The sequence below is a fragment of the Branchiostoma lanceolatum genome, chromosome 13 (assembly GCF_035083965.1).
Source record: "Branchiostoma lanceolatum isolate klBraLanc5 chromosome 13, klBraLanc5.hap2, whole genome shotgun sequence".
In the NCBI taxonomy this organism is placed as follows: Eukaryota; Metazoa; Chordata; class Leptocardii; order Amphioxiformes; family Branchiostomatidae; genus Branchiostoma; species Branchiostoma lanceolatum.
This window is the reverse complement of record NC_089734.1, coordinates 8,743,859-8,768,192: the sequence shown is the minus strand read 5'-3', so window position 1 is coordinate 8,768,192 and position 24,334 is coordinate 8,743,859. Positions and strand designations below refer to the sequence as shown.

General features: G+C 42.9%; 3 protein-coding genes and 2 long non-coding RNA genes across 5 annotated transcripts; all 5 read right to left on the bottom strand.

Annotated features, from left to right (window-relative positions):
• Window positions 1-394: 394 nt before the first annotated feature.
• On the bottom strand, window positions 395-14,429 carry LOC136447858 (von Willebrand factor D and EGF domain-containing protein-like). Its single transcript, XM_066446970.1, has 30 exons — window positions 14,189-14,429; window positions 13,520-13,822; window positions 12,950-13,237; window positions 12,431-12,538; window positions 12,068-12,190; window positions 11,305-11,508; window positions 10,940-11,101; window positions 10,577-10,636; window positions 10,166-10,446; window positions 9,933-10,022; window positions 9,329-9,697; window positions 9,114-9,193; window positions 8,793-8,874; window positions 8,189-8,389; window positions 7,863-8,074; window positions 6,965-7,436; window positions 6,465-6,839; window positions 6,102-6,359; window positions 5,870-5,984; window positions 5,129-5,740; window positions 4,799-4,915; window positions 4,544-4,666; window positions 4,217-4,330; window positions 3,898-4,017; window positions 3,205-3,318; window positions 3,004-3,042; window positions 2,712-2,846; window positions 2,400-2,527; window positions 1,945-2,170; window positions 395-1,668 (listed from the first exon to the last, which is right to left on the bottom strand). The coding sequence occupies exons 1-30, from the start codon at window positions 14,280-14,282 to the stop codon at window positions 1,424-1,426; spliced, it is 5,850 nt and encodes a 1,949-aa protein (XP_066303067.1). The 5' UTR covers window positions 14,283-14,429; the 3' UTR covers window positions 395-1,423.
• Window positions 14,430-16,821: 2,392 nt separating this feature from the next.
• Window positions 16,822-18,139, bottom strand: LOC136447234 (uncharacterized). The gene is made up of 4 exons (XM_066445952.1): window positions 18,126-18,139; window positions 17,863-17,984; window positions 17,336-17,409; window positions 16,822-17,016 (listed from the first exon to the last, which is right to left on the bottom strand). The coding sequence occupies exons 1-4, from the start codon at window positions 18,137-18,139 to the stop codon at window positions 16,837-16,839; spliced, it is 390 nt and encodes a 129-aa protein (XP_066302049.1). The 3' UTR covers window positions 16,822-16,836.
• A 53-nt stretch (window positions 18,140-18,192) lies between these two features.
• On the bottom strand, window positions 18,193-18,943 carry LOC136447865 (uncharacterized). Its single transcript, XR_010757786.1, has 3 exons — window positions 18,786-18,943; window positions 18,496-18,613; window positions 18,193-18,307 (listed from the first exon to the last, which is right to left on the bottom strand). It is a non-coding gene; the product is annotated as an uncharacterized lncRNA (long non-coding RNA).
• Window positions 18,944-19,474: 531 nt separating this feature from the next.
• Window positions 19,475-20,608, bottom strand: LOC136447864 (uncharacterized). Its single transcript, XR_010757785.1, has 3 exons — window positions 20,292-20,608; window positions 19,898-20,017; window positions 19,475-19,613 (listed from the first exon to the last, which is right to left on the bottom strand). It is a non-coding gene; the product is annotated as an uncharacterized lncRNA (long non-coding RNA).
• A 344-nt stretch (window positions 20,609-20,952) lies between these two features.
• Window positions 20,953-23,744, bottom strand: LOC136447233 (pancreatic secretory granule membrane major glycoprotein GP2-like). Its single transcript, XM_066445950.1, has 6 exons — window positions 23,627-23,744; window positions 22,952-23,344; window positions 22,670-22,729; window positions 22,127-22,276; window positions 21,585-21,691; window positions 20,953-21,075 (listed from the first exon to the last, which is right to left on the bottom strand). The coding sequence occupies exons 1-6, from the start codon at window positions 23,676-23,678 to the stop codon at window positions 20,953-20,955; spliced, it is 885 nt and encodes a 294-aa protein (XP_066302047.1). The 5' UTR covers window positions 23,679-23,744.
• Between the last annotated feature and the right edge of the window lie 590 nt (window positions 23,745-24,334).

Here is a 24,334-nt window from a genome sequence, read left to right as displayed (position 1 = left end):
GATGAATTATACTGAATACTATACTGTAGATGACAGTGTGCCCCTGACGACTTTGTAGCAAATTGCAACTATTTGCCTTTTCTACCGAAATTTCAAACTTTCCTCGAATGTCAAGCTGGTGTGATACGCCGAAGGTCGGTTACCGGCTATATAGATACACAATATCCCATCCTAATACTTTCACCGCATTCTAGCGCAATATATTGACCAAACTAAACAATCAGACAGACTTTTTCACACAAAGTGCTCACACACCCAAAAAACCACTCAGGCCAACCGACAGAGATACTAGTACACAAAACACTACTTCGTTCCTTTGAGGTCTTCTAAAAGAGCTCTAGATATGATGTCTCATTATCATCGACATGTACACAGGAAATCATGCATATCGAAATTATGATTACAATTATTTTATCTAGAAAGAAGTTCGTGATATCTACGTGGCAATTCATGACAGAAAAAAAAGTTTTCTGATTAATCTATTGTTCACAAACATGTTTTACCCATGGATATGCGAAATTCTACCACACAGAATGTTATGGATAAGTAGTAAACTACAAAAGAGTTTGTCGAGTATCAAAACGGGATACATATAATTCTATTAACATGAAAATAACGACTTGCAGAATTGTACTTGATATCAGATTGTCATCATTGTTCTGCGTATATGCAAATGCTAGTAAAGGTGCACAGGGAAAATCACTGACTACCGTCACCAGAGGAAAAGTGGTGTAGCAACTAACGTCGATATTTGTTCCTTTCGGGGGATACTTCGTTTTGTTGTCTTATTTCAGAAAATGATGTGTTTAATTGAAACATATTCCTTTTTTCCTCCTAAAAACTGAAGAAAATGGATGCGTCTAAGTCCAAAGAAAATGATTTTATTAATGTCTTGTCGAAGTGAATACATGCCATGCAGGATTGAATTATGCCATGCAACAATTGTCACATGATTGGCACTTATTAACAAAGATCGTATCAGCTCAAATATCAGTCTTTTACATACAAATGACACGGCTTTAATCAAAATCACTCACTATGTACAAAGAGCAGAAAGCGGAGCACATATTGGAGGTACACGTTCGTGTTTACACTTGTTTCTCTGCCATATTCTCTGTTTGGTGTGGCAGAGCGTCATTGTTGACCAGCATTACATATTCAAGTGCTCACAGACGACATTCCTAATTATGTAAAAAATATGCAGATGATTACCTTACTCATTAAAACTAAATTCATGTATTAGCTAACTAATCTGAATTTACAGCATTTCAAGATTTTCTCGCTAAAGATGCAAACACACGGAACCAATATCTGCAAAACAAAAATGAGAAGTTGACTTATTTTGTACACACATGTAGGTACGGACTTAAAGAAAACATTTATCAGATGTACGATATATCTCTTTTGAAACTAAGTCCATGTTTCACCAATCCAAAGGACGCTCTACGAACGTTTGGTTACTGCTGCCGCTCAGTTGCCTTTCGGTCAGTGGAAGGTCGGTCTGGTGAACTACATCCACCTTGTACTGTTTCTTCTGTTGACTGTTGTGTTTGGCACAGCAGCAGATCAATGTGACAATGATGGCGGTGAGAGTAACAGCACAGCCGGCACAGACCAGGGTCAGGTACAGCGGCTCGTTGTACCATGGGGGCGGGGGGTCGTCTTCGTCTGCAGAGATAAAAGCTCCGGAGATTAGAATTACTGACGATGATGATAAAGATAGAAAAGTACGATATCTAACCTTCTTCGGTGGTTCATAGGAAGGCAAAAATAAGAAGCGATTTTTGGAAGCGACACTGATTTTTTTCTAACTCACCGATGGAATGACACAACTTGTAGAAGGTTAAAAAGTGATGTGTGTGTAAAAAAAGTTTCTAAGGTACGTTTTGCAGAATTTTGAAATTATCATACACAGAGATGACGTAACTGATACAGGGAACATACCGACTTCATAAACTCTCAAAGACGACGGCACGATTGTGACTTGGGATGACCCGAAGGTGTTTTCCCGCAAGTTCCCGTAGAACGCCTCGGTGACTGTACTAACGGAGGCCGGACCCTGGGACAGGTAGATTTCAAACCGGACGATGAGGTTTCCAGCCCGGAAGGCCGTGATCTTCACTCCCTTGTACCGCCCGCCTAGGCTGCTGGCCTCGAAATGTTCGGCAATCTAGAAAGATACGTTTGGTATGTTTTAGTGCTACATGCCAGGACGTAAGGATAACGACACGCTATAGCTAACACTGAGGGTAAATATAACGGTACCTATTTCAGATTGATCATAAAATTGCTGCACATTTCAGAGAAAAGCTTCAGAGAATAAAATTAATCAACAGTAGTACTATGAAAGGAATTGATGTGATTTTTATAGGGATGAGGACATAAGAAGACAGGCTTACCGCACTCTTAACGACTGATGCCATTCTCCTGAAAACCCCGGAGTCGGTGTCCCTCAACCCCGCTGTGAAGTTCTGCTTTACACCTCCAATTTTGTCAATGGTTAGTTCAGCTTCGTACGTCAGCGATTCTAAAGAATATATGTGACAAAATTTTGAATGAGATGAATTCTCCGGATGCCTTGCTATTGATCTGCTGTGAGGCGAAAAGATATTCTTTCAAGAAGCACTAAACGAGGCATCATTACAATTTTTAGAGCAGACAGATGAAGTAAGTTGTCATACAGACACAGCTGTAACTGTGCAGTAGTTCACCTCTGCATTTGTCCTGAGTTCCGATGACTACGAAGTAGTATCCAATGGCGCACTGGCAGGTGTAGGCTCCTCCATTCTCCACACATTCCTGGTGTTCAACCGTACATGGAGTCTTCCTACAGTCATCGCTGACCGCTTGAAAAAAGAGAATACATGTAAATACTTCCAAATGATATAAATGTACTGAGAACCAATAGAACGCATCTGCAAAAGATGTAGTTCTTATCGGCATAATTGTCGGAAAGATGGCTTGCAGGTATCTTAAACTTTCTAAATAAGGGCTTTCACATACCAGTGGATCGCTGCATTGGTGGGTCCGTCGGCTGGATATCTGAAACGAAGAAGCTGTGTATTACTATCATGGATCAAGTCACGACAACAAAACAATCAAAGGTTTCAAGATATAATGACATACATGTACTTAAAATTAGAATATAGGCTTTATCAACGTACATGTACTAACTGCAGTGTAACTTAAAGCTAGTACACTTACAGCATTCGTCTGTTTCAGGTGTGTACCCAGGCGGACAGATACAGTAGTAACTTCCCTCCGTGTTGATGCACACATAGGAGCACACAGCGTCATGTAGGAGACACTCATCGACATCTGGTACGAAAAAAAGTGGATGGTGGATAAAGGTAAACATTACAGAATACATCGAAATCATACTGTGACAGGCTTTGATAGTATTGAACATGTACTATTATACTATTATACTATCATACTATCATACTATCATACTTTCATACTATCATACTATCATATTATCATACTATCATACTATCATACTGTTATACTATCATACTATCATACGATTATACTATCATACTATTATACTATTACACTATACCATACTCGGCACTGGCGCCAGTTGGTGGGTATATAGGTTTGAGAATGAATTAAGCCCTCGTATTTCATTCATTTATTTCTACTTATTCTTTATGACTGTATTGATGTTTACTATATATTTTACATGTACAAAGTTTTTTTACTCTTATCCGTGACCCCTCCCTCTCCACTTCGATGTTGTTGAAAAGTGGCCGCGTAGGTCGAACAAGGATCTCGAAGCTGAATAAATTCATTGACTTGACTTCACCTATTTTAACCAAATGGGTGCAGGCAAAATGGCGGTTACCCACGCGACCTGTGGCGCTATTGTGTCCAAAATTTTGTACTTGTACTGACCCTGACATGATGTTCCACCGGGACCGACCACGTACCCGTCCGTACAGTTGCACACATAGCTGCCCGGGGTGTTGGTGCACTCGTGACAGCCGTGGTTAGTCAGCCTACATTCGTCTACGTCTGAACATGAAAAAAAGAGAGATTCAATCACTAATGGTGGTATGCCGTGCATGGAATACTAGTGAGTCGGATGGGAGAAACAGAAAGAAAGATACCATTTTTGGCGATCAGCCCTGTGAAAGATAAAGGATAGCGCAAATGGCCACGAAAGACGCGATCGACCGAGGCAAAAAAAAAATTGAATTTGAAAGACACATACCCTCCTCACAATGTGTTCCAACCCAGCCGCGGATACACGAACACGTGAACTGGTTAACTCCGTCTTGGCATTCCCCACCGTTCCGACAGGGAGAGCTGGCGCACTCGTTCACATCTGTAGTTGTAGATTGAAAAAAAACACACAAGTTTTTAATGATTAGAGTGCACATATACACAGTTTCATAAACAACATATTGGCCCATGCTCTAATGATGGGAATCCTCACACAACATAACATATGAGAAAGCAACGAAATAACGTTTTAACATGAAAAGGCTGTTGTCATCTATAGGTACAACTCAACAGCATAAACAGGTAAAATTATTACCATCACATGTCCTTCCGTCTGAGTTCAGCTCGTACCCTGCAGGACATCCGCAGGTGTAGGAGCCGTTCGTGTTCGTGCAGGAGTGAGAACAATCGTCGAGCTCTAAACCGCACTCGTCCACATCTGTTCAAGAATGATGATATATTTGGCATAAACCAACATTTATAAAGTCAACATACAATATACAACACTTTCTTGGGGGAGAAACATGCCAGAGTGATAAACATTAGAATTAAATCAGATTAAAGGTCTTACCTATGCAGTCATCCCCAATCAAGACGAACCCGTCTGGACAGGTGCATTCGTACGTTCCGGGAAGGTTGTTACAGCCGTGCAGGCAGCCATGGGTACCGGACTTACATTCGTCGATATCTGTTCAATGGGAAACAAAGAAGGCAGCTTGTATGATCATCATTAGCAGATATCTACATAACTACGAAAAACTGCAGTGAGTATATCACTAAAGAATAAATCATTAACAGGTGTTTTTTACAGTGTATGGTAGTGAAAGAATTGTCTGAGACCCATTATATTTGTATTAAATCACATGCGTTATAAAACAAATACTAGTACCCGAAGCATTACCTTCGCATTCGTATCCGTTCCCGACGTATCCTGAAGGACACCGTCCGCACGAGTAGCCCCCGTCCACTAGGTTGATACAGGAGACCTCGGGAAAACACGGGTCCAGGGCGCACCTGTTGTCAGCTCTGACTTCACACCGGGTGCCGATGTATCCCTCCGCGCAAGTGCAGTTGTAACCGTTCACAAGGTCCGTACAGGTTCCGTTCACACACGGGTCGGACTGACATTCGTCCAGCTCAGTTTCACACACGTCCCCGGTGTACCCAGGACACACGCAGGTGTAGAAGCCTTGTCCGCGGGGCATGTCGGGATCGGGCACACAGGACCCTCCGTTCTCACAAGGACACGCCATTGTGGTGAGGTGGAACGTTTGTTCGGATGACGCGCCGCACTCGTCTTCGACTGTGACGTTGATGGACGTAGGGCTGACGGCATCTGCTGTCCAGTCCAACTGTCCGTTTGGCTGCACGGTAACGCCAAGGTCACCTGACGATGTCAGTCGGAAGGTCACGGGTCTTCCTTCGGGATCTTCGGCGGTCAAGGTCAGTGTCAGATTTTCACCGACAAGTTTTCGGATAGCGGAAGGCGTCGTTAGCCTTGGGGCAACGTTAACTGAAAAAAGAGGGTAAATTATCAATCTCCTGGTGTACATGATGCAAAAATCATTTACGGAAAACCATGAATGCCCAATAGGTGCTTGTAAAAGTTAATACTTTGGTCAATAAGAATACTTATCGGTACCTGGACGATCCGACCACGTTGTGTTAGAAAGCCCAGGCAGACACTGCTGACACCAGTCGTTAGGATTCGCCTCTTCGTCCCTGAAACAGTGCCCCCGAATGATGCAGGTGTTGGGCTGCGGGAAAACAGAAGCATCACACATTAATAAAGCAAACATGTCTAATAGAGCAGCTTTGGTTACTAGTAAATTCAATGCCATGATGACATAGCAAGAAAAAAAATCAGAGCGTACCTTCCAAGTACAGTCCCCTCCCTGAGAACACTCCTGACAGACGGAGTCGTACACGGTGAAGAACAACTCCTCACTGAACCGTTCTCCATCGTTACTGACGGACAGCAGCATCCCGTGAGCCACCGCGCCCTCGTTAGTAGCAGGTGTTCCGTAGCGTACAGGTGACCTTGGCAGGACACACGAGACCTCCGCAAAACTGCGGAACGTCGCCTCGGATCGGCCGCTGGAGTTGGCTTGCGTCTTTATCCCATCTCGTATCTAAAAGAATCATTGTTATGATTATGACAAACGACAACGCACTAATTAGATACTAGTAATGTAAGAAAACAATGCAAGGGATTATGCTCTGAAAGCCAAGCGAACCTGAACTTGTGTGATCCTACAGGTCAGGTTCTCCGAGTTCATCACGTCTTCGGCGAAGAAGGACGTCTTCATACAGGGACGACTTCTGACGTCACACAGCCCGTCCGAGGGGAGTTCCAGCGCGACTGGAGGCCTGCCGATCTGTATGGAGCAGTCTGCAGACGTGTAACCCTCGTTACACTCACACGTACTGTTCACACACCGGCCCTGGTTACTGCACTGGCGCGGACACAGGTTCTCAGCGATGAAGGCTGGAGGCGCCGCCGTTCCGTTCTCGTTGGTCTCGTACAGGCTGACGTTGTTGTAGGCCTTTTCTGCGCATTCCGCCTGAATCTGTTGTACAATGATGTCAACGTACTGGAAATCCTCCGTCACCTGATAGGTAATGTATATTCATGAGTATATGTTCAGACACCTTTTGACGTATCCAATATAAATGCAATGCAATATGTACGGTGTGGGGGGGGGGGGGCATAAGAAAAGACTAGACTCAGACTCACTTTTACATCCGCCATGCAAAAGTCCACTCCAGAGAATATGTCAACACCGTATACATCCCGACAGTCTTCAGCGATGGTCAAGTTCATGATTCCTCCCTGACACTTTCCCCTCGCTTCCTCCTCTGTTATCCCTCTGTTGGGAGTAGGCCACATGCTGTTGACGACCGGCTCCGAGTCCAGGGCGTAGTCGAACTCGTACTGACTCGTGTCAACGTCGTCGTTATACAGGTCTGGGTCGTCTTCGATGTTGTCCACGTCCCTCTTTCTCCTCCTTGCGCAATTCCTGTTCCTCGCGTCTTGTAGTGGTTGGAGGGTGTTGAAGACGGCGTTCAGATTGTCTCTTTTGCGTGTTTTAGTCGGGCTACACTCGACTCTGTTTCCCTCCCCGCACGTGCAGAACTCTGACTCAGACACAGGGCTGCTGACCTCGTCTAGACATTCAACGTCGAACAGACTCCGTCCTAGCTGAATTCTAAAATCAGAATATAGAATTCAGAAATCTCTAAACAACGAAAGGAAAGGATGCTACGTAGATGGATGCTGGTACTTCATTATTGACTAGTATGCATGATACATCTCGGACATCAATGGTATTTCTTGCCGCGGTAGGAAAACTCTCTAGCCAACTCCTGCAACTTTTCTAAGACCTTTCTGCAAACTCTCACCTACCTTCCTGTTAGTGTCCACGACGTGCCCAGCATTTGAATACAAATTCTGGAAGTGTTGACAGACCTGACCCTTACAAACACACATGTATTCATTCATTCATTCATTCATTCATTCATTCATTCATTCATTCATTCATTCATTCATTCATTCACACAAACAGAGAGTGACTACAAAGATAAGCATGGTAGACATTTTCATAATACATTTGGATAGGTGACGTGTCTCTTACCGCCAAGCATAGGAGAAGTCTCTGTGCCAGTCCGGCCAGATATGGTGGGTAGAAATCGAGCCGTCCGGCATCATGGCGTCGTTGGCAGGGTTCCCATCGAAGGTTCCACAGAGCCCCTCGGTGTACCCCTTGTCTATCCCCGGGGCGTGGACACGGAGGGTGACGAAGCCAGAGCCTATGACTTCCACAAAGGCTCCAGAGGGCATTGTAACCTGTAAAAAGTATGTCGTGAGTTAAGTTATAAAACTAACAGACACATTGTAGCCTTAAAATTGTACAAAGATGTAGTCTATAACATATCGGTCTGAAAATATCTGTTTCCTTACCCTGATGTAGCGCCCGTTTCTGTCCTGACTGACTATAACGCCCGGAGAGAGCGGCCCTCCTGTAGCTGTTTTGTACCGAATCATCGGTGATCTCCTGTGGCAGTAGTCAACGATCACAACATCGTTCCCCTCACGGATAGCCGCGCCGCAGTTACAGGAGATGTCAAAGTCCCAGCGGCATCGTCTGTGTCGTGAGTGGACCTTGATACATCAAAAACAGTACTATGTGAATAACAAAAGATTAAAGAGACTACTATTACTATTACTACTACTTCTTCTACTACTACTACTACTACTACTGCTACAACAACTACTACTACTACTACTACTAGTACTTCTACTACTACTGCTGCTACTACTAGTACTACTACTACTGCTACTACTACTACAACAACAGCTGCAACTACTACTACTACTGCTCCTGTCAGTCAGTCTATACAGACCAGGACATATAAAGCCTACAATCTATAGAGAGTAGAAGAAGCGCCCAGAACACCGTCAATGGGAGAAAGATAAATTTGTTTGTCTATATGTTTGTAGAAATAGTTAACATAGCGGGACGTAGTTAACATAGCGGGAAATAGTTAACATCGCTGTCACTTACTTCGAACTTTCTGCCCGGTTTTGTACTTCTGTAGAGAACGAATTCCCCAGGTAATATCACGTGGATTTGTTTCCGCCAATTCCTGAAAAAGTACAGCATTCTAATGTCACATGTTGCAAGGGCCATGAAATATCTAAACTATTTCGATCCAGGGACAGTGTACAATATATGTACATTGATATTGTAACGGACAAATGTAATAGAGTTATCACACTTAGCTGAAGTCAATAATATCAAATATTTATCGTCCAATTATCATGAAGGGTTATCTAGTCTCATGGTAGTATTTGATATAAAGTATCTGTCTTACTATATACATACCCTGTAAGCTCGTCAAATGTAATGCCATGGGGGTCGCCAGAGTACGTGCACGTTGCCTCGACGGAATCAACTGTTCGAACCTGACAAAGATAAATGTATAAAAAGTGTCAACGTGAGTTTCATATGAAATAGCAAATCGCAATGGATAGAATTGACAGAAAAAATCGTAAATTGATGAAGGGAATACGCCGTTGCAGAACATGCAAACTACGTACCTGTATGTTGAACTGTGGCGTGTAGCCGTGGAAGATGTGGGGTATGTTGAACGTTACGGGGGTGTGGGTGATCTGTCCGAAGTTGATGAGCATATGCTTGTCTCCGTCCCACTGCCCATCTTTTACGGCAACCAAGATGGCTTCCGCCTTCAATCTATGTTCCGTATCCGACCACCTGTCGGCGTAGAACCTCACACGACAACCTTCAGCTACGCAGACGTCGTCGTCGTTTGCGTCGAAGGCCAAGGGAACGTCTACGTAGCACTGCCCCGCTCTTTGCGCCCCACCTCGACAGACGAACGGGACGGTACTGGTCAGCTCCAACGTGTAGTGGTCAGCAGACTCTTCGATGACGACAACGTCTTCAGCCTAATAAAGGACCGTACAAGAGGAAAATTACAAATTATAACTTGGCTCCATTTAGAATTAAGAAAGATTGACCAGACGGTGCTTTAGTGTCAATTTTGACTTTGAAGGGTGACGGTTAAGTATGTTTCATTGGATTATCCAAAATCACATATACCGTAATCACAAAATCACAGGTGAGATTAAATATCACATGTTCATTTATGGTACTGGAGTTAAATATAAAAGTTGACATTACCTGAATACCTGCCCAGTAAGAGTTGCTCTGACGCCACTCACTTTTCACATCCGGGGTATCCTCCCAGTACGACCTCACTTGACAGGAAACCTGGGGGGGGAGGGCGGATATAGGGGAAGGCTTCTTGAACGCATGATATATGGTCAGTAAATCAAAGCATTGAACAGGAAATCAAATTCTTTCAATATCTACATTACATCATTTTATATCTAAAATCGTGGTGGCCAACTTACAGCTTTCCCCATCTTTGACGGCCAAGTGACAGGCAAGTGAGGATACAGCTGGTTCAGACCCAGGTGGCTGGCGTCCATCTTTGCGCGCCTTTTCCCGGCCGTCAGGGTCACATTAGGCACGTCCGGGAAGTACACGTCATCGAACAGAAACATGACGTCAAACCAGGCAGTGACGTCATCAGGGTCGTACTCAACCTCGCACGTAAAGGTCACGCGATTGTTGATGACGTCATACTCAGGAGGATGGAGAGCAGGGTTGTCTGAGAACAACGGGATGATGTCTGCAAGCAGGAAAACAATTTTGTCTTATTGAACGTTTATTGTGTTTCAGGACTGTCTAGGTCGTTGATTGTTGTAACAGACTGTACATGTATTTTCCGATATATCTCTTTGTAACAAAATGTAACTTACTTCCGCAGGTTCGGTGGAATACGTTGTAGACTTCCCCATTTGGGCAGGGCACGCTGCTACCTGTGAAAACGGATTGGACAGTGTTCTGTTAGTAATAGTATCATCTACTTTGTATGCACTGAGTACGAGTAGTGCAGTAAAAACGTTACAAGCATGCATACATGAACTCGTCTCATTTATTGACAATATTATTGTATTACTGCCTTGTTTCTGTTATCGGCGTCATGAAATCATTGAAGATCACGGCCTGTTTTTTTCTAAGTTTCCAATTTATTTGTGAGTTGGTGAATTAAAAATAGCATTTTTCAACAATCTTACAAAAGTTGTCTTTGAATTACATGATTATGTTGCTGTTTGACGTACCTGCACAGTAAGCCTCACAGTAGTTGGTCGGTACAAGTTTATAGACGTAGTAGGTCTGTCCAGGGGTCGGGCATCTCTTGACTTGAATGTTGTATTGTTCTGTGCAACAGTCACCAGGCACTCCGGCATTCGCACACGCCGATCGGTTAGCAATGGAGACGTCTACATTTGGATGAAGACGTTTTCCTGTTAGCTAGTGGAATGCCACAGCATGTCTTATAGCACAGAAGCTGCACTGTAGATTTTAGAATATATATAATCTGTTGAAATGTAATGAAAGAAAGTACAGTATATGTAGGATCAAGGAACCTACTAGTAATTATCATTATCAAGTCTAACAAAAAGACACATTGTATGCAAATTACCTGTGGGATGTTCTCCATTCAACCATACAGGTGACTCCGTGCCACAGCGGTAAGACTCTACACAACTGGTGGACATCGCGCCTCCCACATGGGTGAAGCGGTACCAGCCCTCCGCTAACCCCCCGTCACACACGCTCGACCCGTCTGTGACGTACGCGGTACTGCGGTGTGGTTCGTACAGGGGCGTGGCCGTTAGACATGGGTCTATAGATGCGGGAAGGAAATGAAACATTTTAATACATGTCGGATTATGTATGTATTCAAATCAAATCGATTAAACACGCTGAGATAATGAGATCAGTAGTTTTCCAATCTGCCAATCGTTGGAAACAAAGGGAAAAATGAGCTACTAAAAACAGTACTAGTAGATGATAAAGGGACTTAAGAACGTACATGTTTTCAGGCATGTCATGTTGGCGCAGCTGAGCAAAAGTACGAGCATTGGAGATATTCCCACGGTGGAAATGCACCAATCAGTTGCAGTTCCACCCCCCCCCCCCCGCGCCTCCATATTTTTCCAATCAGAAGCGAGAACGAACGTAAGGATGTCTTTTACTTGGGCTTCCTCCCAAAGCTGATTCCTATATTGGTAAGTTGCAGGCGCCACAGAAAACTGGTTGGCAGATCCTTTAGAAATGCCCCAACGATCAAATAGTTAGACTATGTGACAGCTATGAGATGAGAGAGGCGTCAGTCCAGGGACCCCGATGCTGCATTTGCCCACCGCACCAAAGCACCCAACAAACGAAAGGAAGATTCTTACCGTCACACGAAAATCCGTTATCACTTGGGATGTAGCCAGGATCACAGGAACACTGGAAACTCCCCACTGTGTTCGTGCAAACGTGTTCACAGCCGCCATTTTCTATCATGCATTCGTTGACATCTGAAAAAGTAGGAATGCAAAATATTACTAATGGTAGTCATCATCATAATTAAAGAAATGCTAGTCATTACACATAATAACAATATGTATTAGGCCGACATTGTATAAAACATACAGCCAAGGTACGCAACTATATGCTAGCTAACTGAAGGCTACTACAAAGGGCTGGCCCTGGTAACTGAACAATATATGGTATACAATACAAGCCATCTTACAATATATACGGTAAACGATACTTACCATAGCATGTGCCATTTTCCTTTAAAGTGTAGCCAGCGTAGCAGAAACACATGAAGTCACCGGTACCGTTTGTATTTGTACAGATCTGTTCGCATTCATCGCACCTCTCTGTTTTCATAAAAGTAAAATTGTTCACATCAACACACATCGACACACATTACTTAAGAGCATTCATTGCTGTCAGCATCACGAGTTGTATTACGTACGAATGAAACTTTTCGGAGAAAGAAATACAAAAGCGAAGCCCTTAGATATTCTAAAGAGTAGTGATAACCCTTCTTTAATGCAAAGTTATAGGAGCTTCAGCCCCTCGTTTTTTCAATCATTGTGTTTTCAAGACGCACAGTACACTTTTTCAAAGCTCTATATATCTACTGACACATTGTCAACTAAATGGTATTGAAATAAACGCAAATGATAAGATACATGTGTAAAGCAACTATACTGCAATACAAAAAAACATTGTGCAACCTATTAAGTTGCCGAAATATGACCAACATATGATTTCGCAATACTTACGGCCAATACATTCATACGTGGCCTCCAAATACTTGTGCGTGCCCTGACAGGGGTCCCCAAACACGCCGTTTAATGCCGGTACCCTACAGGTGCGGCGTCCTTCGCAGTAGTTTCTCGCGGTGGACAGACTTAAAGCGCTTCTACAATTTGTTGTATATACAGGTCCATCGCATAGGTCAGACTGTGCACGGCCGTACAAGGCGCGTGTTACCTGGATCATCTGACCATGGTTACACTCTAAAGTCAATGTCGATCCTTCACAAACTCGCCGTGTCACTTCTGGTGTGCCTGTAATATAATAACATGTTTGCTACTGATTTTCCGTTATTGTCGTCATCGTAGATAATGCAGCATGATCATGATGTAACTATTCATCTTTAATTTGAGAATGACAGAATGAAAGTAAATTTGGTGGCCAAATTTGTGCAAAATACCGCTTATATTGTCTGTTACTGTGCTTTGTACGACGGTGGTAGTGGGCATGAACGGTAGAGTAGACCCCTTTACATCACGGAAAGATAAATAGATTCATTACATTTCACATCTATAGACTATTTGCTGAATCATTACCTCTTATCAAGTAGACCTCATTTGCCCAAGGCCCGCCTTCACCGTCCCCCGCACAGGCTGTGGAAGGTCCGTACTTGTTGTAGGTGTTGTGCCCATCAGCAGACCCGGCACACCAGCCGCCATTCTGCACAGCAAACACGGTAAAACCACGAGAAAGGGCGACCTGGTAACACTTCTCTATGGCGTTATGACGGTTAATGTAGTGTCCATCAAGGCGTGCATCTGTCCCCTCGAGCTCTGTAATGGCGCGGTCACCAGTGTCCCTCCAGCAACCCAGGCTCTCGTACTCAAGACTGTCACTTCCTGTGCAGGAATTAGATATAAGTGTATAATCTGACAGATACGCATCGCCTTTGAGGAAAAATAATATTGTATAGTTTTCTATACAGTCCACCCTAATCCAACCAACTTTAGAAGAGATCATCCTTTTTGTACAGCTTGACTTTTTAAAAATATTAATAGAGTATCTGGAAAATATAGGGTGCCTATACTTGTAAAATGTAAATTATTTCATACCCAATCGTTTTGTTCCAAGCACATCATCTGTGTACCACAAAATTTATCATGCAGTTATACGAAAACCGGAGAAGATAATTGTGTTTATCAACGAGTTAAGGTTTTACTCCCCCCTCCCCATAAACTGATGGGTGTTTAAGGGAGTTAACTCACCTCCAACGGTTGCTGTGAAACATGACACCACCAAGCAGATTGCTGGGAGACCCAAACGTATCATGCCGAAACGTACTTCGTATAGCGACTCCATTAGCGTTAGAGGTCGACATCCAAGACTACAAGGTTTAACAATTCCTGGTTGTTAACAACTCCTTGCGACGTCTGGCCTTAGTTACTCGTTTTTACAACTGCGCAATCGCTGGAAACGTTTCCTTGTCGCGACCATTCCACCTGCGATGCCGGATAGGGGAGGGCTTGTAAGTAGGTGTGCTAGGTGTGCTTGTAATTCGAAACCTACATCTCGTTTAGTCTGATCTTGAACCATAGACTGCGCCACAGAGCGATTTCGCGTCTAGTCCCACCGTTAACAGCTTATTTCATGTTAGCAAGCACCTCCCCACTGTAGAATAAGTTAAGCCTAGGTCAGAAGTTACTCGCGGCCACAGCCAATGTTTGGAAGAGAAACATTACCTGTGACTTTTGTGACTAACCAACGGAGCAAAGAAAGTTCAGATGTGTCTTACTTATTCTACACGACACTCAAAACACATCGAAACAAAGAATCGGACACACGAGAACGGTGTACGACTGTGAATGGACATGAATGGGCATGAATAGAAGCAGTCAACAACCCCTTTTCACTAGACGGCCATCGCGCTGCGACCTTAATCATATTTGTGTAACATTTGATTTCACAATTGGAATGTCATTCAAAATGTAAAAGTATGACTGAAAAGACAACAAAAAACACAAAGCGTTAAAAGATTTGTTTTTCATTTATAAAACTAGTCGAGCGGTCGCAGGAAGATGACCGTCCTGGATGATAACAGGATCTATAGTTAGAAAAGAGTACCCTAAGGGTATTTCGGAGAGTAGGGGCACATATGACCTCGCCTTCATTAGATAGTGCACGATATGTGCTTTCAATAATGCTAACTATAATCTAACAACAGCTGACATTTGCTCCAGAGATATCTGTATATACAGGGCACGTGTCTTTCCATAAGAATCAATCTCTGGCCTTTTACATAGAAATAGTGATATGTACACAATCAGAACAAGTTTAGGGTACTAGAATTTCTTCCATCGATTATTGATTTAGTATATCACGTAAATTTAGTGACAATATTTTCAGACTCACACCCTGGCAGAAAGTACTGCATTTACAAACATTTGAAGAGACGAGTCATTTATCAAATTTCTCAAATGCCTTCAACGCTGACAATGTTGACATTGAAAACTAAACACATAGAGTGCATGTTATTGTCATGTCATTCACGCACAAGAGGTAAAGCAAACATGAGCGAAAATCGTGTCGCGTTCGCATCGCAGTCTTTTTCAAAATCCACGAATAACGTTCTGTTGGCCCATACCAAGGTTACAGGTGAAGATTATACAAAGTCACATCTTAATAAGACATCGGGCCTGAATGTGTAGTGGAGCAGAAAACACGTAAAATATCCCCAGTAAATGAAACACATCCCTCCCCGCAATGTATAGACTTGTAGCACGTACATACAATGATACACAAGGCACCATCTGCAGTAGCAATGGTTGGACGAATATGTGAAGAAACAGAGCCATCATCATCAGTTTATATGGCTAGACTTTGCAATGTGAAATACTATACAACTCCGACATCTCATAAAAGTACTGTTAAACACACAAGAACCGTTAAGCGTAGAGGAATTTAGAGGCCTGTTACCTCCAACCAAAATAAATCATGAACAATCTGACTAACAACAATCGCCATCTCGTTATAAAAAGGATAATCATGCAGGTACCATCAGCAATCAGTATGTACAAACACTATCATAAGTGCTTATGTGGCTATCATGTGTAAATTCTATAGATACGCGAGACTATAAGATAATCTAACTAGCTTTGCTTACTATGAAGCAGTGGTAGGTACAGGCATGTCCATGAACCATAATTAACATCAAACCAGATAATCATCTACACTTCTCTATTTCTCAAAGCACTTATACTATTCCCCGATGATGTACATTTTACTCCAAAAGAATAGCACGGTAGTAAATACAGTAAGAAAGTGCATTTACACATCCACATTAGCTATCGGTTTGGTAGCTGGTTGGCCTACGTTATTCAGAGAAGTGTATTCGTTCTCATGACAGGGCTGTTCGTGCAGTGTCCTCAAAACAGCGACGGCGATGGCGATGGGGATGCCGAAGTTGATTAAGTCTTTCTCCGATGCCGTGCGGAGAAAGGACAGGGTGAGACCTTTATCCGTGAACATGTCCATGAACTCGGAGAACCCGTTACATTTCAGGAAACGGTACAGGACAGGGTCTGAAAGATAACCGACACGCTACGGTCATGTTGTGATACATGTAAGATTTATTACTACATCTGGTGCTTATCTATAACTTTAGTATGATACGAACGAGAAAAAACTTTCAGGTCTTTTAATTACCTTACAGTAGTATGCAGCTAGCGTCCTTTTATGTAGCATGGAATCCAAACTATTAACGTTATAGCTCCAAAGTCTCCTCTCCTATTTGCGGACAGGAAATTCGGGAGCTATGATATGTTTTGATTCCAGGCTACCTTTATGTGCATAGTTAGTCCATATAAGCAATGTGCAAATGATAGAATTTTACTTTGAAATAACACACGTCATTCCACTATTTCATTAGCATGCGTTTGACAAATGTAGCAGTACCTGTGTAAGCTGCGTCAGTGGGGTAGGCGGGACACATGGTGCTCTTCTGTAGGAAGGCGTACCCTGATGAGTCCATGTTGACGGTGAGGCCTTCAGGAACGGACTTTTCATCCCTTGAGGCGTCGACCTTTGGCATCTGATTCTGTAATGAAGTACTCTTTGTCATTCGGGTTTATTCTATGTTGGTTTGTACATATTCAAAGCATTATACGTGTACACTTCGTATCTCGTAAAACATTACAGCAATGAAGGAAGGACTTATAGTTCATATACTTAGGCATGATGACAGCTTATGATTTACAGATATTGCTATTGAATCGACTCTTTCATCTATAGACTAGGGCCAATATGCACATTACATCATTGGCCTATAAATTGCACTCTGTATATAGCTACTACTTGTACAAACAACATATAAGAGTCTTCAATCTTCGCTTGATGGACGAAACATTTAGACTTACTTGTTTCTGTATCCCGTTTGCTCGTTGAAATCGCTGTAAGTTTTGAAACGTGACTACTGTGCCGTTAGCCTCCCCTGGGGAATCAAAATAACCGTTGAAGACTTAGTTCATTTCTAACTGCTTCTTTGTAAGTCCTCAGAAACGGAAAGATTGCTATCAAAACAATAAGCTAACCCGTGCCATAAATTCTCGACTTTCACTCCATTTACACAAAATCAGAATACAGCAACAACAACAACGACAATCTTCATTGACACAACAAAAATACAGCGATTTTTGTAATGTCTTCCACAAGTATACATAACGTTACATAGTTACATACATACAAGTGGCTACAGTGGGTCAATCTACGTACAAGTATGTGAATGAATCAACATGTTGCATTCAACGTATATCATTTACACTGCTGGTTTAAACATGTCTAAACATTCTTTGATGTTACCTTACGTCAAGTTTAACTATTTGTACTCAGTACGGTATAGAGTTAATGAGTTCCTCTGGTATAGAGTTATAAGTGCATGACTAACCTGTTTGTGCGTGTGGTCCTGTCTGGTGCATGTTTACGAGGTCGTACTGATGCTCCACGCACGGGTTGTCATGCCCGCTGCGCTGTTCTAGCTCGTGCACTGCTGCGCTCAGCTCGTTGGAACTACAGGAACATACATGCATTGTATGTTATTCAGTTGTTGAACAATGAAGTCATTAGATATAAACACCGCCATGTTGTGTTGTGAGTTATCATCAAGGATTGATTTTAACATACTCGTGATACATCCAATGCAGTGTTTACTATAGGTCATACATGTAGCATTCATGGTTTCCATATCTAATGATTTATATGTTTTACCTACCTGTTCTTTCTCCGCAGGTAACACAGAGTAGCAGTGGCCGCTGCCAACCCCACCGGGACGATAGAACAGACCACCGCGATGGCTGTTGTCGCGGACACGGGAAGTCCGGTTTCTTGGGGCGCTGACAAATCAAATGGGAGACAACCATTCATTTTGGTGAAAGTTATCTACTACATGCATATGTAGATAAGTAACAAGTCTTCGACTGCGCTCAATTATATTTGATGACATAAGGATGATGACTAAAAGTAAATTCTTTATCAGTTTATCACTACGTAGTAAAATAACCACAGAATATAACATACATACCGGCTTTGGTGTCATCTTTGGTCGAGTCTACTTGAACTTGTTCACAACTGGGGGTCAGTGAGATGTCGTCAATGGCAATGACTCCTGACGATGGTTCTAATATTCCCTCAAATGACACCTGCGTAAATTAGTAACGACAACGATATAAGTAGGCCAACTTCACTATCACTGTCATCAAATCCATACAAGTGACAGTATGTTTGAGAATGTGTGTGTTTGAGGATAACTGTGTTTGCGTGAGTAGTAGTGTGTAGAAAAGCAGAAGTACAGAGAAAAGCTCAATTTCATACCTGAAAAGTTGTATTTACAGGAACCACCAACTCTTCCCGGATCCAGTGTCTTCCTGACGATGACGTCACAGTCATCCCAACAAGCCTGCCCTGATTCCTTCTTGTTGCTAGGCGGAGGCTCAGTTGGCCAGAGCTCGTTGTCATGAAGTAATGAAAGAAAATCTGGAGGAATATCGTACAATATAGTAATGAAACATTACTTTTTACACAGTATGGGCAGAGACACGAACTGTTGAATCTGTATACTGATTTGAGGATGAAATATACCAACCTTTGGTATCTGTAAGCACGAAATATTGAATAGTGAAGTACCTTGCAGTCCTCTGTGGCGGACAGATAGTCTTCGGAGAGAGTCAAGACAGCATTCCGGGTCCCTGCGGATGCAGCGTCAAGTAGTAGGTACTTTCCGTCTGGGTTACCAGGAAAAAAATAAACGTGGTACCAATTATGCAAATAAGGGCCTAATCTGAATGGTGCATTTTAGCTCATATGTCCCGGCAAAAGGAATTGGAAAGTTAGTAATGTTATGCTAAGGCATTCTTAGTTCTATCACATATTTCTGTCAAAGTTTTTGTCATCATCTTCCCCAGTAGTATATCGGGGCAGCTAAGTTATGTGCTTACGCTGTGCACTGACGTCTTTGCCTTGTGTTATGTCTCGTTATTTCATGTGTGTAATTGTTACCTGTTCTAGTCCGATGGTCTGTAGGGGGCGCCCCAGCTGAGGTAGTGGCGCCGCCATTTGTTCGGACCCAGTCCGCGTTGTCGGATGTCGCCTGTACCCAGCTGCACAGACCGCCCTGAAAGTCACATCTTCCCGGGTACTCACCTACACAGCACGAGGGGAAATAATGTGATTTGTGCATTTCATTTTCTAATTCTCCGCGTGGCGGTAATCAAGCTGCCAGTCAATACACATAAACTCATATCTTAAGGTCAACATTATGTTGGAGTACAGTGTGCCAAACATACATCCTCCCCACACCAAACAATGGCGTCGGAGATGAAAATTTCTTACTATCAAAACAATTAATTGGATGAATAAGTTTTCATATTGAATTATCTTTCTGCCATTGATCTACGAACTGCAAATATATGTTTTGTATCACTCACCACAGCCCTGTTCATCACTGTTGTCTCCACAGTCGTTGGTGAAGTCACAGCGAACTTCAGGAGGGACACAGATGGTGTTGGAGCAGGTAAATTCCGTATCCCTGCATCTGTACCACCGACCTGTAAGAGAACAAGTCCAAAGAAGTGTACATGTCAACTGAAGCCAAGATGTTTCCAAATGTAAGAATGTTCAATGACAACACATTTTTGCTACAGTAGGGCAGGTTTTCAGCCACTAGATGACAGGAGAGAGTGGGGGAGGCTGGTACTGGACGCTACCATAGTCCCCGACCCTCAGGCATGAGGATGGGACTAGGTAAGCCTGAGGGTCGGGACTAGGTAAAGGTAAGGTAAGATGACAAACCACACAAGGAAGTCAATGAATTATGCTCACCCGTACATGCCACCGACACGTCCCTCTGGTGATCACAGTGCGGGTGGTAGTGGCCCCACCTACTGTGACTACATGCCGAGATCTTCGTCACGTTTGCCGAGCTGCACGAGACTTCATCCAGGTGGATGGGAGTGGAGGACGGTGCAGGGTACTGCCGGCTGCTCGGGAGGGCGCCGGTGTACCCCAGTTGGGAGCAGATGACGTCCCCGTTGGTCTGGGTCCAGCTCCTGTTGCAGATTGTGCCCCACTCGTGGTCGTAGTAGACCTCTACCCGCCCCTCCCCAAACCTGGCGCCATCAACCAGCCGAACCGCTCCGTCAACTGGAATAGACAGATCTATCGTCAACGCACTGTTGGTAGAATGTCTTGGGCACTGCCTTGTAAAAGCCTATTGAGCCTAAAGTGCTACCCTATTGAAGTAAACAATTCCTTTCATTGCAATATGGATCATTGGTACTCTTTACGGCCCATATCTAAATTTGTATCAAATTCAATACTAAATTTTTATTAAATTCAATGGATTACAGTTTAAATTTTGCAATTTGCATTTGAGTAGAATTGTAGAGAAAATGTCAACTTGATAAACTCTCATATATCTATACTCGCCCCAACTGTACTAGAGTAATCTCTTGACCAATTTACGTCATAAGTGTGTGTATATTTATGTGTACGTGTTGTAGGTAACGATCGGGCTACCTTCGCTGGAACATCCAGTAGAAAACGAGACGTCATCCAAGGAGATAGCTGATTGTCCATCACTCCCTAGTGTCCCTTCAATGATGACCTGTGTAGGAAAACACAAGTTAAACTCTCAGAAACAAAAAAGCCCGTATGTAAGTAAGAAGCAAATGTATCAACTCCAGAGCTGACTGTCTATCTTTGAGTTATTGGATTACCTGGAAAGGATTTGCGTGTACAAGAGACACAACTGTTGCAGTCCACGCGGTAACCATGATCGGAGGACTTCTCCATACGAGGGACCTCCTGCTGCTGTGGTACCCTTTCTTGTAGATCCGGAGTGTACCCGAGCCTTGGTAGAAAAAGTTTATCTGAAATGTAGGAAAGATGCTACTATAATCTTTACATCATAAACACAAGCAAATTGCTATTATCATAGCGATACATTTTAATATGGTATAGAAAAGTCTCTTATTAACTATGGAAGAGAATCAATATCATACATATGGCACTAAGTCGAAATCAATATCATGCGTATGGCAATATATGTATTACATATATATTAAAGACTGTATATACATGTATATACTGTATGTGCATATGGTAGGTACTTACGTTACATGTGTCAGTTTTAGATGTCACGATGACTGGGCTGATGAGGCGAGCTCTGTCTCCTGGTTGGTTGCTTGCTGACGACCGGATGGAGGCGTAACTTCCTATAGCTGAATATAAGGTTAACGTTTGACCGTCAGAAAATTGTGTTGAGTTTCACATCGTCGAAATCATAATGGTTAGGTAGTATGAAAAGCACTTGACTCTGCACCAGAAGACTCTACCTACTCTACGGATTGGCTGTCCACCATTTGAGTATTTAGCGGCAATTAGCAAATAATTGGACTTTGGTAATTATTGCTTTTAAGGAATTATGTTATTTTTGTCCTCTACTGTCACTTTGTATGTTTTCGTTTATCCCGATTGTAATGTGCACATATGAATGTGTAGACCACAGGAAGAATAGCCTCTTATGAGGCTAATTGTGGATCTAAATAAAACTCAAACTCAAACTCAAGTATAGCATATTATTATATTGCTGGCTTGGGAACACTTTATTATCTGCATGGTAGAGCAAAGTACATCTATAGCATATAAGTCCTTACCCGTTCCCAGTGTGTGGTCCACGCCTGGTAGAACGGACCCTGATGAATGTTGTCCGGTTGTTTTGGTCCAGTCCAGATCATCGTCTCTCTCCTGTAGCCACTCACAAAACCCATGGCCTTCAAAATCACACGGTACGACAGGCCGGGTCTCTGTAGATTCGGTCGTGTAACAACAACATGGAGTTGGTGTGAGGGAGGAGGGGGGGGGCACAATACGTTGCAAATAAAACATTCCTTTCAGGAATTAGCAACGGAATATTCTTGTAACCATTAATGTATAAACCAAATCAAGCAAAACAATTAATCCGTCTCTGTAGAAGCCAGTGAAATATACCAAAATAAAACACTTCGACCATTCCAGCTTGAGCTATCTCCAAGTCTAAAATTATAAACTCAAGATCCCACTGTATTATGTACTTAACAATCATCATTATGTAATGTGGGTATGTGAATACCAATGGTGTCATATGATACAGTAGTCAAAAAACTACAAAAGGCCTTCAAAGCTCATGAAAAGAGGAATTTAAAGACAGAATTACTCACCGATACAATGCTTATGGAGGTCGTCATAGACCTCTCCGTCTGGACATAGCGGAAGACTTCCTGAATATTGCGAAAAGCAAAATTTTCTTTTCTGCTTACATCGAAATAATGTGTATTGCAGCACACACACAACGATACATGTTAGAGCTGCTGTGGGGAGGGGGTTATGCAACAAACCATATGCTACAGGCTAACACAATGTTAGGCATGTCCATACACGCTACAACTATCTTCAATATCCGTGCTATTCATGTGGTTCAATGCAAACAATGACACACTTACCCGCACAATACGCCATGGGGCAGGAGTATGTAGGTTGCAGCTCATACACGTAGAACACCCCGCTAGCCTCTGTACACCGTTTGACTCGGATGTCTATCGGGATCGTACAACAGTCCGACGGGTCTCCCAAGTTCCCACATGCCGTCCTGTTCACTATGTCGTCCCCCTCCGGTAAAGTACCGTCCATCCATAGCGGTACTTCAGTACTGCACTGGTAGGGTTGGACACAGCTGGTTGGGATCTCTCCACCGGTGTAGCTGGTAAAACGGTACCAGCCCTTGTCCAGGTAGATGTCACAAATGACCAGGTCAGAGTCATCTACTGTAGCGGCGCTGCTTCGTCTCGCCTGGTTTATAACGCCATGGTGTTGACAGGGATCCGTGGTACCAGAAACTGTGTGAATAAATAACGTATTGTACGACACGCGACACTGTTGTGTGTCTACCTGACACTGCTAGCTTGCGTTTATACCACCAGCCAATGATCATGAAAAAAGCACTTTTCAGCTTTTCGTTACGAGTATACCTTCTACAGATGTTAACTGGTCCTATTTATATCCTTATATCCCGATAACGATCGTAATCAACCCAATATGGTAACAGAATTAGTGGTTAAACCACGTACACGTCTCTCTCACCATTGGTCAATAAGTTAAGATTGGTAAACTTTGATTACCTGTACTGAGGAATAGCAGCACAATCATACGAACAACTCTCAACTGGTCCATTCTGCTCGAAAGGGTGCTTCACAGTTAAACGCAGGTGAAAACTACCCCCTAAGAATATCCTTGCCAGGCGAACTTGTGTTTGTCTGCGCAGGGTAACCTGATATTTTTCAGGAAGTACTTCTCTTTGTGTTAGGCCACTTGCTTGAATGACCACGTTGAAAAGAAAACGGTGTACGTCAAATCTCGTGTGTCCAATTTATTCAATGACTACCCGTTTCAAGTGTCAGGCACAAACAGTAGCCGTTGTAAACAGAATCAAGGACACTGTGACGTATTCAATGCACGGTCAATTAAGGCTTTAGCAAAACGTTGTTTGTATGTTTTAGTGGTGAAATGTGTAGAGTGGATTCATTTGTGGATAATCTTTTTCGTGACTTAAGAGTGTTCGAACCTCCAGTTAATAAAACGTGCAGAATTCGACTTCGTAAAACCAACGAAAATGCACGAAGATATGTCAGAAATGCTATCTGACTTTGTGTGTATTTTGCCGTGGAGTTTGGGGCCTTCCCTTTAAAACATCTCAGCTACATTAAAGAACAATGCTAGGAACGTTTTGAAATCCTTTTCTTAGCTCTTGACACGTTTTTTGTCTGTAATAACACTGTTGTAAGGCAAGTAACAAATCAGATCTTCTAGAAGGTTTGACGTGCGTTACG